The sequence below is a fragment of the Calliopsis andreniformis genome, unplaced genomic scaffold, assembly GCF_051401765.1.
Source record: "Calliopsis andreniformis isolate RMS-2024a unplaced genomic scaffold, iyCalAndr_principal scaffold0022, whole genome shotgun sequence".
In the NCBI taxonomy this organism is placed as follows: domain Eukaryota; kingdom Metazoa; phylum Arthropoda; class Insecta; order Hymenoptera; family Andrenidae; genus Calliopsis; species Calliopsis andreniformis.
Genome location: NW_027480432.1, coordinates 237,602 through 255,555, shown reverse-complemented (window position 1 = coordinate 255,555; position 17,954 = coordinate 237,602). Strand labels below are relative to the sequence as shown.

Here is a 17,954-nt window from a genome sequence, read left to right as displayed (position 1 = left end):
TAGAAAATAGACAAAAGATACAACAAAAACCGGTTAAATATTTCTCGAGATATCAAAGAAATTGCAAATCAAAAATTTAGTTTTGTCTGTAACTTAGAGTAATGAATAGTAGCTAAAATCATTTATAATACCTATTTCAAATGATCACTGACCAATACGTAAACTGTACACACTTAATAGTCACAAAATTTTAAAGCATCCGTAAACTTGAACTGTCACTGCATGAATAACATCTCCTCGTCCTCGTCCTCGTCCTACATATGTATATATTTCATCTCTGTTAGGAAAGTGACTACTAGAAAAGATGTATGGAGAAAGGGGGGAACAGGTTAGGGCCACAAGCACTACCCAACACATGTAAACATTACATCTGATATATACAATTTCTTTTACTTACTAATAATCGCGTACATTTTATTTTAAACTTGTCTCTAAACAAACAAGAGTATGTAATACATAAGATTATAAATAATTAATCCTATATATTATAGAATTTAATTACACAAACTTTGTAGCAATAGCCAACAGTTTCGTGTAATCTGCACCCTTGACATGAGTCTTCTCTTTCATTATTGTCCGAAGAATATAGGGAATAGGAACATGAATTCTAGTACCCAAGGGTGTTCCACTATCGTCTATTAGAACTATATTATTGCTGTCAAATTTTGGAACTTTTGGATTTTGACGTTGTTTCAAGCCAACCAATATACCTTTTTTCTTCTCACCTTTTATTGCAACCAGTACTTTATCTCCTATGTTATAACAAAAGAATAATGAAGAAATTTCACAAAAATTTACAGTTCATTTCATATACCTATGTATCCAACTCCTTTTTTATTATAAATATGTATGCAACGTGGTGGTTTTCCTTCCAGCATAGCTTGTTTCCCAATTTCACTATTATCCACAACTCTCAATCGCGTTAATTTAATTATTTGACTAGACATTGTGGAAGTAAAAATATTTCTAGATAAAATATTGAATCCCTTATTACAAATGGGCATTGTTGCGATAATTTCTGAAAAATAACATTGGTTACTGTACATATTAGTACATATTCTGTTTGTTTATCTTAATTAAATGGTAGTTAAAAATTAAAACAGTCACAATTATAAACACTTTTAACTTGAATAGATTGTAAGTCCTCAAAATCTTGCAAGCAATGCATTTAATGTTGTTTTTATAAGTAATAAATAATTTTGTATAACTCACATAAGTTTTCTAAATTTTCCTTAAAATTCTAGAAAGTGTTCGCCAGATTTTTAAGAGATATCCGAAACACAAATTTGAAATTTTGAGTTAAAATAGAGCTGTTACCGAGAAGAAGGTAAACAGTAGAACATAACCTGTATGTTTTGAATAGGAATAGGAAGTACGTTTCACGTGTACTATCATGGATAAGATATTCCGATGTGGAAAAATAACAGAACAATTACGTTCTACGTATGAATTTCGAAGAAAATTGTTGTCTGTGCAAAGTTTTAGTACAAAAAAGAATTTAACTGAAGATGAAACGAATACAAACGATCAAAGTGAGAATAGTACGACAAAACCTCGTTTAAGCGGATACGCTCAAGCTTACAATGAATTTATGAGTGTTACGGAAACTGAAAATACCTCAACAGAATCAAAACCTTCTACTTTCTCTTCACTTCTTCGGCATTCTAAGTTTATAGATGTAAATATCAAATTCTCCATAATATTGTGAAATTTAGTATTGGTTTTCCTTCTATTAAATCATATTATAAAAGGAATACAAAAAAATTGTTGTACATATTTGTAACAATATTAGTTATTTTTCAGTTGGGAGATCCTAAAGGAAAAGTAGTAACTGGTAAAGTTTTTCATGTAGTTGACAATGACTTATACATAGATTTTGGATGGAAATTTCATTGCGTATGTCCTAAGCCTAAAAAAGATGCAAGGTAAACAATAACTACCATAACAATTTGAACAAGTTTTAATTATTTTATTCTTTTAGCAAATATGTTAGAGGTGCTATTGTTAATCTAAGGATAAAAGACCTGGAATTATCTACAAGATTCTTAGGAGCAACTACTGACTTAACAATTTTAGAAGCAGATTGTATTCTTCTAAACCTGATATCATCTCCTTTAGAAATTCAATAATTTTAAGATTAAAATACATTGTATTGCATAATAAATGTTTCAATTAATAATTAGTAATATTTTGCATTTATTTCCCCTCCCAATTACACTGTAATATATACTATTTGAAACTGCTTCGTATTATATACACATAATATATGTACTCGTATGTTTATTTCGAAATATGTATAAATATGTGTAAGATCATTATATGTTATCGTTTATTTAATAATATAAATTTAATTATAAAAGGCAGGCCATTTAATTTTAGTTGAGAGACGTGAACATAAAGGTCTATTAGCTCAGTTGGTCAGAGCGTCGTGCTAATAACGCGAAGGTCGTGGGTTCGATCCCCCCATAGACCAAAGTTTTTTTATTATAGAAATGAGAAGTACATTTTTACACCAGTAGATAAATTAATGAAAGGATGAGGAAAAAAAATATTGTGAATTATGATTCTTATGCGTAAGATTGAAAACAACCTCGTATGTTTATATGCCTCGTATCTTATTTGTTACTTAGTAGTGTATGCGTTTAACCTTTTGATAAAAGTCACGATGACTATACTCATATTCCGTATATTTATCTCTTTCGTTGCTTACCATACATTTAGAGCAAAAGTAATGAATAAGCTGTAACCTAGAAAGGTGCCTGTGTTATTCTCTGTTACAATCCTATTCAATTTTAAAATGATGTATCGCATAAGAAAGACAGTTACTTCAATTAAACAGTAAGTAGTCCATAAAGAAATTCCATTTATAAAAATTCGTTTAGCGAGTGATTATTTATTGTTATATTTTTATTATTATCTAGGTACACTATGTTGATGTCAGACATACGAAATTTGTGTAGCTCGCCAATTCTAACAACTAAATTTAACAAAGTAAGCACAAGTTTAGGCAAAAATAACATGTAGTGCATCGTCAGTTTAGTATATCATCCTTGTTTATTATATAGATTTTAATTGCAAATAGAGGTGAAATAGCATGCCGTATTGCAAGAACTGCCAAAAAGCTAGGTATACAAACTGTAGCTGTATATAGTGAAGCAGATCAAAATTCTCTGCACGTACAAGAAGCAGATGAAGCATATTGTGTTGGTCCTGCACCTTCAAGTCAAAGTTACTTAAGGCAGGATAAAATTATATCTGTAGCAAGAAGATCAAAGTGTCAAGCAATACATCCTGGCTATGGCTTCCTTTCAGAAAATGCAGAATTTGCTGAGTTGTGTCAAAAAGAAAATATCACATTTATCGGACCTTCAGCAAAAGCTATTAAAAATATGGGGATAAAGAACACTTCAAAAACTATAATGATTGAAGCTGGAGTTCCAGTTATAGCAGGTTTCATCTCTGTATTATTATAATTATTCACGTTTATGTAATATACAATGACATTTGTCAAGATATTATTAACATTCCTATTATTTATCAATATAGGATACCATGGAGATGATCAGTCTGATGATACTTTGTTATTGGAGGCAAGAAAAATAGGTTTCCCATTAATGATTAAAGCTGTACGCGGAGGAGGAGGAAAAGGAATGAGAATAGTTTTAGATGAGTCAGAATTTCAAGAGGCTCTAGAAGGTGCAAGAACGGAATCCGAAAAAGCTTTTGGCGATACAGCCGTTTTACTTGAACAATATATTAACGAACCGAGACACATCGAAGTACAAATTTTTGCAGATAAATACGGAAACATAGTCCATATGTTTGAAAGAGATTGTTCTGTTCAAAGAAGACACCAAAAAATTATTGAAGAAGCACCTGCAGTACGTATACCTAATTCATCTAATTGTATATTGATTGATGAATCAGTTTCACATTATGAATTTCGGTACGTGTAATGATTACAATATACCGCAGCCCGGCATTTCAGCAGAGTTGAGATCGGATTTAGGTATAACTGCAGTTCGAGCGGCGAAAGCAGTAGGATATGTTGGTGCAGGTACCGTTGAATTTATAATGGATCGTGATCGAGATAGTTTTCACTTTATGGAGATGAATACACGTCTTCAAGTAGAGCACCCTATCACAGAGGCAATCACAGGATTGGATTTAGTTGAATGGCAATTACGAGTTGCGTCAGGAGAAAAGCTTCTATTGAACCAAGAACAAATCAGTTTTCGCGGACACGCATTTGAAGCGAGAATTTATGCTGAGGTAATTTTTTTAATAATTTTCGTTCAGATGTTAGTCTTCTCATGTTTGAGATTGCTCGTGTTACTGTAATAAATCTCAGAATCCACGGCACGGTTTCCTACCAGGAGCTGGACAGCTATTGTATTTACGAACTCCAGAAACTACATCAGGAAAAGTCAGAGTTGAGACGGGAGTTCGCGAGAACGATGAAGTATCGGTGCACTACGATCCAATGATTGCAAAACTGATTACTTGGGGAAAAGATAGAGAAGAAGCGCTAGCCATACTTAGGTCGAAACTAGGCGAATATAATGTAAGTAAAGTTACAATGAGAATATAGGTAAGGTTTAAAAGAAAATTTGCTTATCATTTTATGTAAAACATAATCGCGCATTTTCAGATAGCTGGTCTCGATACAAATATAGAATTCCTCAAAGATTTATGTTCTCACCCTTGTTTTCGACAAGGTAAAGTACACACGGGGTTCATAAAAGAACATTACGAAGAACTCTTTCCTGCGTTATGCTTACCAAGCGAAGTCGCCATACAAGCGGCTTTGGCTTCAATATTGTACGAAGAAATGCAATTGTTACGTTCTTCTATTAGAACTACCGATCCTGTGAACCCTTTTGCAAGTGAGACTGGATTAAGATTAAATCATACCTTAACACGAATTTTTTATTTTAACGTTCATACCGATGATGTCACAATTGAAGTAAAGTATATCGAACCTGAAATCTATTCTATGCGAGTTAATAAAATTGGTCCTTGGAGGACAGTGATAGGAACGTTAAAAGTAAAGAATAAATCATTAAAGTTATGCACTGAAATTGACGGAGTGATTACTAAGGCATTTGTAATTAAGATTCATAATAAATTACACTTATTTACAAAGGTAACGTTTTTCATGCAAACACATCTTTGTACAACGTTAACTATCTTAATCTTTCTAAAATTGTATTTCTCTTCATAGGAACGTGAATGGCAATTCTGTTCACCTGCAGTCAAATTTTTGTCGAATCTTTCAAATAGCGATTTCGAAATCGATCCATGTAAAGCTCTAAGTCCTATGCCAGGTTGTATAGAAAAATTATTTGTTAAAGAAGGAGATGTTGTGAAAGTCGGTGATGCTTTGCTTGTTATGAACGCCATGAAAATGGAAGTATGTTTGAATTATTTAAAAAGTCAAGATGCAATTTTAATTAATTTATAATAGACGTTATAAATTGATTACTTGTTTGTTTCTAGCATACCGTCCGAGCAGCTACAACTGGAACAGTTGAAAACGTATCATGTTCGGTAGGCGATAGTGTACCAAAAAACAAAATTCTCGTTAGATTAGCTAAATCCATATCTTAGAATATAAAATTTGGAAACTACTTATTTTTTTATTTTTCCTATCTTCATTGTCTTTACTTTTATTTGTATGTGCGCATAACACCCTGCTTTTCTATGTTGACACATGTTGATAACACTTTGTTTTTGTAACATCCTCTATATTGTATATGTATATGAATGTAATATGTGAAGTGTGAATGCGAAATATGTAAGTAGTTTCGTTCGGTTTCGTTAGATGAAAACGCGCGAAAAAAGTATTCTAAGGTTTGTTTTTAAAGAGACAGAATTCAAATAAATTCAAAAATTGTTTGCCACAATTGATAAATTAAGTTTGTAGAAAATGAGTAATTTTCATTCGCCGATGCGATGTATTTCCCCCAATGCAAGGTAAAAATAATATAATTTGAGGTTAGGAAGCCGGTCATTATGATTTGAAACGCTTATTAAACAACTTTATTCGTAGAGTTTTAGCTGCCAAACCTCAAGTGGAACAGACACTCGACGTAAGACAGGCACAGTATAAAGCCAGAACTAGCATTACATGGTTTTTCGTCAATACTTCCTTGCTAGGAATCATAGTTTTTGACATGTAGGAAGCACATTATTTTTAGAAAGTTATCCGTCATGATAGTTCTAAAAACTTTAAACTTAATTTATGTAATACATTTTAGATTATATGGAGGTGCAGCTTATAAACCATTTTGTTGGGTTGAATGGTGTTTAGCTTCAATATTTGCCCTGAATGCTCTTTATCATATATCATGTTATGCATGGACTAGTTTCACTGTAAGGCCCGTTGTTCTGAGTCCTAGACAAAGACGGTTATTAGGAGTATCAGATGATGATCCCATTTTCAAGAATGAAATTTCAACACTTCAGAAGACATCTGAACCAGCATTTCCTTTAAATTTGTCATGCATAAGTCTTAATAGAAGACTAACTTCTCTAGGTTCTCCAGGATTAACTGAATCCAGTAAGAGAAACTTCTCTTCTAGCATATTGAAGCTGATTCAGTAATTGTACACCATATGTAATCCTTTTTTTTCTTTTTTCAGAAAGTTTTTCACCATCGAGTCCATTCTTTAAATATGGTAGTCCAACATCTCAAAAATCAACACAAAGCCCCAATGGATCATTAAATAGGTCACTCAACACTCCTGCAAATGCAAGTTTAACTAGTGAGGATTTAATACAAAATGAAAAGGAACTGCAAAATTATTTGGAAGAAACTCGACAGAGAAAGCATATTTTGTCTACCGATATTGATCAACCTTCCAATTTACTTAGTTCATTTTGGTCACATCCTGCAATTAGAAGCCCTGGAGAAGTTTCTCCATTGTTAAGAAGATGTGCATACCAATTAGCACCTATCATTGGTAGTGCACCGTATAAATGTTCTTATGTATGAATGAAATTTGAATTGTGCCATAGTATATGTGTATGTTTCTTTTCACAGATAAATCAAAATCAACTAGTCCTGGTACAGAAGAAGGTAACTCACCCAGGGGAGTGTTTGGCATTCCTGATACTTGGAGAAAATATAGAATTGATCCAAATAAAGTAAATGAGTGGACAGCTAATCTCCGTATGGTATGCGAATGATCTTAAAATTTGATTTGAAAATGGTAATAAAAAGTATGGGTTGTTAAGAAAAAATTTTAATTATTCCAGTGGATTAGTAAAACAGTCGTTGAACGAGTAGCTAATGAAATCGACAATGTCTGCGCAGCTTTGATTCGTCATGGACTGAGCGATTCTCAACCAGGATGCGTCGGACTGGACCGATTGAGAAAACTTGCTCAAGCTCCGTTTTTAGTTTCTGCCATTCCTACTTTGCCAACTTTGGTACCCTTTCTCGAACTTTCTAATAATCAAGAGTATTTGATCAAAAGAATAAAAATTCTTGCAAAAGGGGGATCCATGAGTGAGTTTAAATGGAATGGTGGTGGATCCAATAATGGAAAAGAATGGGATACTAGTTTGCCGACTGATTCAGCGGTACGTAAGTTTTTAAATATGAATCAAACATTGTTATGACAATTACTTCAATGCTCATGTCCATTTTTCTGTAGATAATTATGCATTTGATATCAACATACATGGATACACAATTGGAAGCTCCACTGGATCAACCAGATGCACGACCGTTTACGTCTAGGTACATGGCCAGATCCGGAATGGCTTTACCACGGAGCAAGGGACCTATAATTGTTTGTCAATCTATAAATCCACCGCATTACTGCCTAGCACCTTCGGGGGATTCGACGCCTAACGATTACGAAGAGATACAACGGGTAAAATATATTTACCATATCACTTTATAATCGTTTCCTCACCCTTTGGTATTCATATGTAGTATTTGATGAAACTGTATTATTTATTTTCAGGGTAGAAACAATTTATTTCATACACTTCTACTATTCCTATATATTGTTAAAACGAGAGATCATGGCATGTTAGGTCGCGTTAATTTAGGGACATCGGGTATAAATGTTTTATGGGTGATTGATAATTAAATACTCGTTTTTTTGGTTAATCGTAGCGATGTTATCATGCCATATTTCATATTATGTATATTAAAAAACGAGTATTCACTGCGTAAAAAATAGCCCGTTCAACTATATTTTCATCGAACACATTTTGTGTTTTTATTTATAAAGTCTTTACCTTTCTGTTATAGTAATATCATATTGTTCACTCATACCAAACGAGAAGTACAATCCTTTTGATACTACGAATGTTTTATTCACAGTACAGTTTGTGTCTATGTACAAATAAATCATTAAAACACGATCCGCATCTACTGAAAATAAACCCTCCCTCATTTTGAACAGGGTGAAACATCACCTACACAATTATTGTTTGCGAACCTGTTGTTATCACCCTTTAATTTTATAAATATTACAATATACTTATCGTATGTGTACCCGAAAAATAACAATATCCGCAGAATGTCTTATAAGACTCTTGAAAATTTGAAAAACTAATCGAATAAATGCGGAAACATAACAGATCATAAAAATATTTGCATCCCTACATATCACATTTGTATTATCTTTTCACATAGGGAATGCATTTATTTCTAATGTTATTATCAATGTAGTGAATTTTTTTTACAATTTTATATTTCATTTCCATCGTAATCCAGCGCTCGAAAGACATGTTTAGTAAAAAATTATGTTGCACTTTTCGTGCAATTTATAATACAATCTTTGGATAATTGTTCTCGCAGGCTTAAAAATCAATATTTATGTACACCAAAATTATGTATTATGATAAGATTATAATGAACTATTCAACGTATAATTAAAAACAAAACAGATTTTTATACGCGAATTTATATCCGTCTTTTTAAATACAAAACAAATTATAATTATAATATTGCGGGCAAGCGTTTCTCTCCGATACATACCAATTTAGGATTGGTACATATTATTTCAACGGTATACTGTTGCATTGGTACCTACTTTTAAAACGAATAACAGGAATTACTAGCATTAAATGTGTTCCATTTAAATTATATCAAGGACGAACAGTTGTATTAAAAAATTTAACAGATCTTTCATGTACCAAATGAAAGGCGGCAATGAAGACGGAAGAATAATGGAGAAAAGGTCAGTAGGATCCCTATAAAAATCTTATATAACTTTTTATCGCTGTTGTTCAAGTATTTCTATACGCATGCATATTTATATACACGCATGTGTTGCGTGGTTATTGATAAGGACTGAATCTTTAAAGGGAAAGTTACAGAGAACTAAAATAAAACGGATTAGAAAATTGGCTCCGTTCATGTTATTCTTAAAACGACCACAAGAAATAACTGTTAAAAAATAAATCATTCGATTCAGGCCTCGAAGAAAGTAAAAAACACTTTGAAATTCGCGAAAAAGAACTTCCACTGTTTGTCCTTGTTTACAGCATTTTACCCCTTCTCTATTTCCATATATTTATGACTTTGCCTATTTAAATATAAACAAAGATATACAACGTAGAATACAAAATCAAAAAACACTATTACGCGTGCTTTCAGACTTTGTACTTGTTTCTCTTTAAGAACGTATAGTAATATACGAGAAAATAATTACCGAGTGTCAACTTAAGAAATGGAAGTGAGAAACAAAGTTGAGATACTTTAGATCAGATCAACTCAGTTCGATATCGTCGCTATCGAATAAAAATGAATGGTGAGTTTGGAAAATTCACCAAAGATTAAGCTAAATACAGAGAAATGATGAAATTTAAGATGTTGTAAACAATTTAGTTCCCTCTGGTAGTATAACTTCTTCGCTAATATCGGCAACAGTAACAGTAAGAGGAAAGATCAGTGGCATTAAAATCTCCTGATGTTGCGTTACTTGTTGAGTAGCAATTGTCTCAGGCTGTCTAGTGATAGTGATAGTTTTGATATTTTGTGCTTTGACCACTTGCCCTTGCGTTAAAGCGGCTTGTTGCAATACCCTTTGTTGTTGACTTTGAGTCGGTGCCTGCACTTGCGTCGTCAATATTTGACCACGATTCTGATTCTGAACAAAATTCTGTTTACATCTTTTACTGTGAGCATATCGGCTTCCGTTATTGTTGAAGCGTCGATCACATGTTGGACAAGCATAAGGTCTTTGACCAGTGTGAATAAAAACGTGCTCCTTAAGAGACTTGAGACGCCGGAAATTCTTTGGACAGTATTTGCAGTGGTATTTAGCTTCGCCCGTGTGCGAAGTCAAATGATTGGCAAGCGTGTCGGCTCTAGCAAATGCCCGTGAACAATACTGGCAAATGTATGGTCGTTCTTGTGTATGCGTTCTCATATGCATCTTTAGGTATGCGTTTGTTGTAAAAGGTCGTGAACAAACCTCGCAAACGTACGGCTTAATTCCGTTGTGAGCTCTAAGATGAGCTATCAATGTAGTCGATTGGGTAAAACTTTTCGAACAAATTTCGCAAAGGAATCTCTTCGAGCTATCCGTTTCTTTGTTCTTTTTAAACGTTCGGTCGTGTTTTGACAAATGATTCGTCAATTGTTCCTCTTTTATAAAACGTTTTGTACAACGCGTACACTTATACGGCTTAATCATATTGTGTTTAGCCACGTGTATCTTCAAATGTTCCCTCCTGTAGAACTTTTTTGGGCATATATCGCAAAGATATTTTTTCCCTTCATGCACTTGAATGTGGCGTAAAAGTCCCTTCCTCGATGTGTACTGTTTATTACACTCAGTGCATTCCAAACCCACAATATCGGTTCTCCTCTTTCTACCAATTTTTTCACCTGCTTTTTTCTCCTCAGGTCGCGGTTCTATCTCCCTTAAATCTTCTTCTGTGAGAATACCTTCGGTAACATGTTTCGATCTATGCTCCCGTAAAATCTCGTTATTTTCAAAACTGTCCCCGCAAATATTGCACTTTCTCACCTGATCGGGATTCTTTTCGGAACATTTATCATAGTGAGCCTTCAGCTTATCCTTACGGTAGAATTTTACGTTACATATATCACATTCGAAGTTAGGTTCTTCGTGCAACAACTGATGTCGCAACAATGACTTTTTAGTGCTGTACCTTTTTTTACATTTTGCACATTCGTGATTGTCCATTGGCCAATCCAGACCACTTTCAAAATCCGAATCGTAATCGTCGTCTTTGTTGCCCTCGGTATCGATTCCTTCGTTTCCACAACTTCTTTCCCGTTCTTTGTTTCCCATAGTTTGCTTCTGTCTCTCCGACTTCGTCATCTTTTCATCTGTTACGTGTTGTTCCATATGTTTCATTAGCGATTGTTTTGAATTACACTTTTTATTGCAACTCGCACATTCCAGTTCTTTCCTATAATTTTGTTTCTTTTGCTGTAACGAAGTTTCTCGTTTATTTCGACCATAATGTGTACCCGCATTTGCACGATCGACCACATCATTTTTCTCCTCCTCCTCATCTTCATCATAATCTTCCAAACCGTATTCAGTTTTAATTTTATCAATAATTTTCTGCGCTGCTTTCGCAGCGACACGCTTCATGCGCTTATTCGGATCGTATTCTTGCCCGTGAACGAAAGTTTTATGATTCGTAGCTATAAGATGATTCCGCAAAGTCAGTTCGTTGCCGAATGTTTTATTGCATTGTGTACATTTGTACGATTTAAGGCGCTCGTGTTGTTCCGCATGCCTCTGCAGTAGCTCCTTTCTAGCAAATCGCTGATAACACATCTTGCAACTGTAATCCATCGTTGAATGCGGCGTCTCCACGTTTCTAAATAAGACAATATATTTGGTTAGGATGGTCTATCAGGACGAACTTTGCATAAAATATTTGAACATCTTGTTTTCTACCTACCTGACATTTTTCTTTAACGCTTTCTCTACCTCTAACGGCTCTGCCGTCTCTTTCATTTCTTCCTCTCGTATTCCTTCCTGCTCTACTTTACATTCAATTTCGATATCATCCCTAGCCTCTCTATCGACAGAGCACTCCGTATTTGTTTCCAAATCTTGCTCCGTCAATACGCCTTCGACAACGTGCTTCGCTCTATGATTCCGTAATTTTTCGAGCGAATCGAATTCTTCCTCGCATATGCTACATCTAAGAATAACGTGCGAAATGGCATGTTTTCGTAGACCGCGTTTCGTTGAGAACTTTTCTACACATTTGTCGCACGCGAATGCATCTACACACCTGCCGCCTTCCTGTCCTTCGCTTCTCTTATGAATGTCACTGCGTTCGCCATCTCTTGCTCGCACTTGCTTATCCCTTTCTTCGTCTTCCTTCTCTCCGTGTACTGTTGTCTCTTCTTCCTCCTCTACCATTTCCTGCTCCTCCTCCTCTACCATCGCTTCATGCTCCCTCAATGTCCCCGCTTCGTCTTCCTCCTCCCCCTCCCCCTCCTCCTCCTCCACCTCCTCCTCCACTTCTTCCTCTTCTTCTGCATCTTCTTGCTCATTTTCTTCCTCAACTTCGTTCTTTTCTTTTCCAACTCTTCCTCTGTTCGTGCTTTCTCTTCTCCTAACTTTTTTCCGATATTCTGAACTCATATGACGCTTGGCTTCGTAATTGTCAAGGTCTAAACTGTGCTCGTCTTCGTGAAATGAAATTTCTAACGGCATCGGTTCCTCTTTTGTTTCTTCTTTTTCCCGTTCATGTTTCTTCAGATGCTTGCTAAATGAAATTATATATATGTATTGTTTGCCACAATATGGACATTTGTTCGACCTTTTGCCAGATGGTGGTAATTTTGCGAGATTGCAAACCCCTTTTTGCGGCTTTTCTACTGCTTTCTTTAGAGATAGAGCCTTTCTGATTTCTTCGTGGGAATGCATATGCTCCTTCAGTACGTTCTTTGATAAAAATTCCTTATCGCATAGATAGCACATGAAAAAGATTTTCTCTAGTTTATCAGACTCTTGAACTTTTTTCAATCGCGAACTCAGATTTAAATTTTCAAAATAATTTTCCTCGTCAGTATCTGTTTTTGTTTCTTGATTTCGCCGAACCAACTTCCGTTTGCTTCTTCTTGTTTCATTCTGACTCTGCGAATTCTCTTCCACTTTAATGCCCATTTTCGCGTTATTCGACTTTTCAAACTGATTTTCATCTCCGGCACTTTCATTTTCCTGATTTGTAATATCGGCTGCTTTAGCTAATAATTTTACATATTCCACGCAGTCGTCGCGTAAAAAGGACTCTTCAGAAGTAAGTTGATGTTGATGCTGACGCTGTTGCTGCTGTCCATCATTCGTCAATATACATCCTTGCTGCAATATATAATCATGCTCTACAGTTGAAATACTATCCATGCAGTTTTCATCACTGTTTTCATGCTTCAAGGTTTCTTCATTTTTAGATGCACCAACTACTTTAATGTTTTCTTCTTCTTGACTTAGACACTCTTCTTGCGGCTGTTCTGAAGTAATTGCTTGGTCAATTGCCTCTGCTAATGTTGGGCCATTGTCCTGTTCTAAACCCAAAAACTGTTTATAACAACAAATGTACATTTCATTCAACAAACAAACTTCTATTTACCTGACATAGTTTGTTCTTCTTCTGTTAGCTTTCCTACTTGCAGTAAAGCTAGTTGATCCTTCAAAAGGGTTGATTTTTCTTCTTGAGACATTGACCCAAGTGTTTCTGCATTAGCCTCATAATGACTCTCCATATGTATTTCACCCATATTCTCGTTCTGTTCACCTGTTTCCAGGTGTACTTCTACTTCATTGAAAAACAATTCTTCCTTCATATTCATTGTAACGAATCTTTCCCTGAGGATTGTATCTGCTTGTTCAACTTGCAATTTAAACTCATAGGCAGATTCAAGTTTATCTGCACATAAACAACACACACGTGTAGGTAGTCCATCTCCGGGTAACATCTGAAACAATCCCAAATAGTTCTGATTCGGTAAACAAATGGTATAAAAAATTTACGAAAGAAAGCGTGAATGTATGATATGTAGTTCTAAAGGATAAATGACTTCTCACTCGCTAAAAATTGGACACTTCTTTAACGAGAATCTCACATGCGTATAATATTCTACCTTTACGATTTATGATATAGAAGGTAACCTCCAAATGATGTATCTAACCTTAACATTAGCGAAGCTCATCGCTTTCGCTGAAAGAGATGCAACCTCGTTCTCTAAAAACAAGTCTCGCATCACCAGGTTACCAGAGAGGCAAACACGACATATTTCCACCGTTGATACGATGCCTCCTTCGTTCTGGGATGAATCCGTCGTATTTATTCCTACGGCGTCCATATTTTGTTTGGTGGACTGGCTGGCTCGTGCCTGCTTCCCGCAGCCCACAGCCTACAGTCCACGATCGTTTTGTCTTCTACTTCCTCCAGACTGAAACACTGAAACCACTGAAACTGAAACTAACCGTTACCACCTTACCACCGCCCAGCGCCCAGTCCCCCTGCCACCTACACTATATAAAACCCAAACCATTGCCATTTACATTGCAATTCAAATTTTCATATCACCTGCATCGATTCATATTATAGTATTTTCCTCACCGGCGATACTGCAACGCATTAAAACACTGATCCACTATTTTCCCTCCTTCATGTCTCTTCGTCACACTATTAATCTTATATTTCACATTATACAGTATTGTTCCGTTTCCGTGCGTATGCATGTATGTATGTATGTGTATATGTATGTACATACATACCGTGTCCTCAAACTTCAAGTCACGTTTCAAATAAAAGTGCATATATACACGGTGTCCCAAAACAATGGGACAAAGTTTAACAGTAAATTATAGAACACCTTGTATAGTTTCTCACATTCTAATTTTTCAAATGTGCTACACGATTAAATAAAAAGTTCAGACTTTAAAATACACACGGCTTGTTGTCAAACAGATAAAAATAAATGTTTTTTATAGCGTATAACAAAACTATACATATTCTTTTAGGATAGTCAAAATTATAATTGACAAACGAAAATTTCATTCATAAATCGATATTTGATTACCGAAACGGACGCATAACCTTTGCATTCATAAAACAGTGCAGAAGATAATATAACAGATTAACAATAGACATGCCAGTTTTCCAAGAGTCATGTGCAGAGGTAATATTCTTCTAGATTATAACAATGCATCTATAGAACTATTCGAAATAATTCTAATAATTCTGCTATTGATTTCAGCAAATCCAAGCACAGACAATTGTTATAATACATCCTGGCTCCATGTATCTTAGAATGGGTAGAGCATCTGATTTAAACCCTTGTACTATATTAAATGGAGTGGCTAGAAGACGTTTACCTGGAGGATTAGATTACAAAGATAGTTTGTTGCCATCAGCTGTCCCACGAGTATGTCTCTTGCGATGTTCTATATTCATAGAAAGATGTCTTATCTTGATATTTTTTTAGTAGACAAAAGAGTTGACACAAGCAATGGAAGAATCACGTCTTCAAGTATCCCATACTTTACAATCTTGTCTCCAATCAGATGGAAGAAGGAGATATGCTACACCACCACAGCAAATAGCTGCCTTTAATCGTAGATCAAATCCAGAAATATCCTCTCCATGCAGCGTGGAATGGATCAAAACAGATAAAGATGTAGTAGTTGGAGATGATATATTGTCTTTAAACCCAGATGATAATTTTAATGTCCACTTTCCATACAGGAGAGGAGAACTTAATGTACACTCAGGACCTGGTGGCAGTTTAAGAGCTGTTATGGCTGATTTGAAAACAATTTGGGAATATGTCCTTACAGAGAAAATGGATATTCCTTTAAGAGACTTGAAACACTATAGAGCTGTTCTGATAATACCAGATATTTATAACAGACAGTACTTAAAAGAATTAACTACTTTAATGCTTTGCGAAATTGGATTTGGAGCATGTTTTCTTTTGCAAGTAAATACATATGAATATTTACTACTGTACATGTGATACGACTGTAAAATTACAAGAAAGTCAGTTCTGTCTTTTCTTTTGGAGGATCATGTAGCAGCTACATTTGGCGCGGGATTAGGATATGCTTGCGTGGTTGATGTTGGAGACCAAAAAACATCTGTGTCTTGTGTAGAGGATGGAATTTCTCATAGGAACACGAGAGTGCGTATGGATTATGGCGGAGGTGATATTACGCAAACGTTCTTTTGGCTGCTTCAGAAATGCGCTTTTCCCTATAAAACTTGCGATCCTTGTAACAAATTGGATGCTTTACTTTTAAATCAACTCAAAAAAGACTTCTGTCACGTTGATCTAAATGTGTGCGGTTCTCAAGAGAAGACATTTGTAGTTAGAAAACCGAAACAACAAACAGAGAAATACACTCTTCAGGTATAGATCTACCTTCAGGTATATTATTTTAAAGTCATTGGGTTTTCAAAATAAATAAATAATCTTCGTAGGTCGGCGATGAGTGTCTCGTTGCACCTTTGAGCTTGTTTCAACCAGAATTATTTAAAGTAACTGGAACTCATAGTGTACATATACAGAAAAGATCTATGGGAGACCCAGAAGATCCGCACGATGAAAATTACTTAAGGGAAACAAGTGTGAGTAAACGAAGAAATATGTGTATTTCTTTACAATTCTACCACCAACATTAGATTTGATTGTTTCAGAGGAGGGGTATAAAAGAAAATTTAGAGCAAACGTCTGAAATGCAAGAAGAGACAACTGTCCCTACAGCGGGAGGAGAAGAGGAAGTGGTTGTTGATGCTGTAGACTCGGCTCCAATCACTTTGTCTAATCGCGATTTAGATGCTCCACGTGATTTCGTAGTAGGCCCCCAACAGCTGTTAGGTCTCGATCATGCCGTATTACAAAGCATCGATCGTTGCCGTATGTATTTAATTACTCGCGATAGAGAAACGTGAATGATTAACATTTATTATATTCATAATTTATAGCTACAGAAGATCTGAAACGAAAAATGTACAGTTGCGTACTTGTCGTGGGCTCGGGCATGAAATTCCAAGGTATAGGAATGTGGTTGCACAATCGGATTTCTCTTCAGATACCTTACATGTATAGAGCTGGTATGTTTATTTGGAAAACAATTTATTGAGAAATATTACATAAATTTTTGCATTTCATGTATCGCAGAACAACTTGATATCATAACACAGCCTAAGGAAATGGATCCTGGTATGACAGCATGGAAGGGTGCTGCAATTTTGAGCTGTTTAGAGTCTGCTCAAGAATTATGGATTGGTCGACAAGAATGGGAGCGTATCGGTGTCAGAGTATTGAGAGAAAGAGCACCTTTTATGTGGTGAAATTTCTAAGAACCAACTAATATTTTAAACATTTCAAAATAAGGATCGCTAATTTTTTACACATTTGCACAAACGTTACAATGCAAATTCCCTTACATACGACTGTACAAAATAAAACATTTATTTTAAAATGCTATTAAACTTATATTTTCACGGTTCATGGTAAAACATTTACACGCCATTATAAAACGTTAAAAGTCTATGGAAATTGTTTATTTATCGTAAAAAGCAGCAGTTGAACAATTCTTGGAGGCACTGGCTCCTAATGATACGGCCCTTAAGAAAAGTTGCAAGCGACAGCTTCGACATCTAGCGGCGATCTATGAACTAACATTTTAACAAGGATCGTATGATCGGGTGCCGGGGCCACTTTGACTAAAATTTTGAAAACCATTAAAAAGCTAATAACAAATAATATTATTATGGAAAATAGTTCGCTACAGTGTTCCGAACTACAAACTGAATTAAATGATTCAATTCGAGCAGTGAATGTATCAAAAATAATGAAATACTACTTCCTTTACCTTTATTATTAATTTTTTCTATTATTAACTGCTCGAATTCAATTATTTAATGCAATTTGTAGTTTAAGAAAGTATTCCGAACCATTTTCCATAAGAATATCGTTT

General features: G+C 35.0%; 5 protein-coding genes, 1 non-coding gene and 1 pseudogene across 10 annotated transcripts; 5 read left to right on the top strand and 2 right to left on the bottom strand.

Moving 5' to 3' along the window:
* Positions 1-369: 369 nt before the first annotated feature.
* Mrpl14 (mitochondrial ribosomal protein L14) lies at positions 370-2,803 on the bottom strand. Of its 2 annotated transcripts, none has more exons than XM_076390679.1 (3): positions 2,711-2,803; positions 815-1,018; positions 370-752 (listed from the first exon to the last, which is right to left on the bottom strand). In XM_076390679.1, the coding sequence occupies exons 1-3, from the start codon at positions 2,715-2,717 to the stop codon at positions 499-501; spliced, it is 465 nt and encodes a 154-aa protein (XP_076246794.1). In that variant the 5' UTR covers positions 2,718-2,803; the 3' UTR covers positions 370-498. The 2 variants fall into 2 exon arrangements, with proteins under 2 accessions (XP_076246794.1, XP_076246795.1); XM_076390680.1 differs by lacking the exon at positions 2,711-2,803 and adding an exon at positions 1,213-1,352.
* Positions 1,394-2,164, top strand: Mrps28 (mitochondrial ribosomal protein S28). The gene is made up of 3 exons (XM_076390678.1): positions 1,394-1,678; positions 1,804-1,925; positions 1,982-2,164. The coding sequence occupies exons 1-3, from the start codon at positions 1,394-1,396 to the stop codon at positions 2,127-2,129; spliced, it is 555 nt and encodes a 184-aa protein (XP_076246793.1). The 3' UTR covers positions 2,130-2,164.
* Positions 2,400-2,473, top strand: Trnai-aau (transfer RNA isoleucine (anticodon AAU)). Its single transcript has one exon. It is a non-coding gene; the product is annotated as a tRNA-Ile (tRNA).
* Positions 2,419-5,952, top strand: Mccc1 (Methylcrotonoyl-CoA carboxylase 1). 2 transcript variants are annotated; one of them, XM_076390668.1, is made up of 10 exons: positions 2,419-2,838; positions 2,922-2,991; positions 3,066-3,450; positions 3,547-3,881; positions 3,976-4,272; positions 4,352-4,564; positions 4,652-5,146; positions 5,225-5,413; positions 5,500-5,550; positions 5,920-5,952. In XM_076390668.1, exons 1-10 carry the CDS (start codon positions 2,798-2,800, stop codon positions 5,935-5,937), a joined length of 2,094 nt encoding a protein of 697 aa, XP_076246783.1. In that variant the 5' UTR covers positions 2,419-2,797; the 3' UTR covers positions 5,938-5,952. The 2 variants fall into 2 exon arrangements, with proteins under 2 accessions (XP_076246783.1, XP_076246782.1); XM_076390667.1 differs by lacking the exon at positions 5,920-5,952 and having other exon boundaries at positions 2,420-2,593; positions 2,722-2,838; positions 5,500-5,630.
* Positions 5,920-8,382, top strand: LOC143186855 (transmembrane protein 209). Its single transcript, XM_076390672.1, has 8 exons — positions 5,920-5,976; positions 6,053-6,178; positions 6,261-6,562; positions 6,645-6,965; positions 7,046-7,179; positions 7,261-7,587; positions 7,662-7,883; positions 7,977-8,382. The coding sequence occupies exons 1-8, from the start codon at positions 5,930-5,932 to the stop codon at positions 8,103-8,105; spliced, it is 1,608 nt and encodes a 535-aa protein (XP_076246787.1). The 5' UTR covers positions 5,920-5,929; the 3' UTR covers positions 8,106-8,382.
* On the bottom strand, positions 8,209-14,585 carry LOC143186850 (uncharacterized; annotated as a pseudogene). Its single transcript, XR_013003112.1, has 4 exons — positions 14,156-14,585; positions 13,597-13,942; positions 11,914-13,531; positions 8,209-11,829 (listed from the first exon to the last, which is right to left on the bottom strand). The product of XR_013003112.1 is annotated as an uncharacterized LOC143186850 (transcript).
* A 180-nt stretch (positions 14,586-14,765) lies between these two features.
* Positions 14,766-17,951, top strand: Arp8 (Actin-related protein 8). 2 transcript variants are annotated; one of them, XM_076390669.1, is made up of 8 exons: positions 14,766-15,151; positions 15,230-15,397; positions 15,461-15,952; positions 16,037-16,381; positions 16,453-16,599; positions 16,669-16,888; positions 16,957-17,085; positions 17,153-17,951. In XM_076390669.1, the coding sequence occupies exons 1-8, from the start codon at positions 15,122-15,124 to the stop codon at positions 17,323-17,325; spliced, it is 1,704 nt and encodes a 567-aa protein (XP_076246784.1). In that variant the 5' UTR covers positions 14,766-15,121; the 3' UTR covers positions 17,326-17,951. The 2 variants fall into 2 exon arrangements, with proteins under 2 accessions (XP_076246784.1, XP_076246786.1); XM_076390671.1 differs by lacking the exon at positions 14,766-15,151 and having other exon boundaries at positions 15,265-15,397; positions 15,458-15,952.
* The last annotated feature ends 3 nt before the right edge of the window (positions 17,952-17,954 follow it).

Coding starts and splice junctions, on each gene's coding strand:
- Mrps28 (XM_076390678.1), top strand. CDS start 1,394: ATGGATAAGATATTCCGATGTGGAAAAATAACAGAACAATTACGTTCT. Junction 1,679..1,803: donor GGCATTCTAAGTTTATAGAT/GTAAATATCAAA, acceptor GTTATTTTTCAG/TTGGGAGATCCTAAAGGAAA. Junction 1,926..1,981: donor AAGCCTAAAAAAGATGCAAG/GTAAACAATAAC, acceptor TTATTCTTTTAG/CAAATATGTTAGAGGTGCTA.
- Mrpl14 (XM_076390679.1), bottom strand. Junction 753..814: donor AAAAGGAGTTGGATACATAG/GTATATGAAATG, acceptor GTTATAACATAG/GAGATAAAGTACTGGTTGCA.
- Mccc1 (XM_076390667.1), top strand. CDS start 2,798: ATGATGTATCGCATAAGAAAGACAGTTACTTCAATTAAACA. Junction 4,565..4,651: donor CGAAACTAGGCGAATATAAT/GTAAGTAAAGTT, acceptor GCGCATTTTCAG/ATAGCTGGTCTCGATACAAA. Junction 5,147..5,224: donor AATTACACTTATTTACAAAG/GTAACGTTTTTC, acceptor TTCTCTTCATAG/GAACGTGAATGGCAATTCTG.
- LOC143186855 (XM_076390672.1), top strand. CDS start 5,930: ATGAGTAATTTTCATTCGCCGATGCGATGTATTTCCCCCAATGCAAG. Junction 6,179..6,260: donor GGAATCATAGTTTTTGACAT/GTAGGAAGCACA, acceptor AATACATTTTAG/ATTATATGGAGGTGCAGCTT. Junction 7,884..7,976: donor ATTACGAAGAGATACAACGG/GTAAAATATATT, acceptor ATTTATTTTCAG/GGTAGAAACAATTTATTTCA.
- Arp8 (XM_076390669.1), top strand. CDS start 15,122: ATGCCAGTTTTCCAAGAGTCATGTGCAGAG. Junction 15,152..15,229: donor TCCAAGAGTCATGTGCAGAG/GTAATATTCTTC, acceptor TATTGATTTCAG/CAAATCCAAGCACAGACAAT. Junction 16,600..16,668: donor ATTACTTAAGGGAAACAAGT/GTGAGTAAACGA, acceptor TGATTGTTTCAG/AGGAGGGGTATAAAAGAAAA.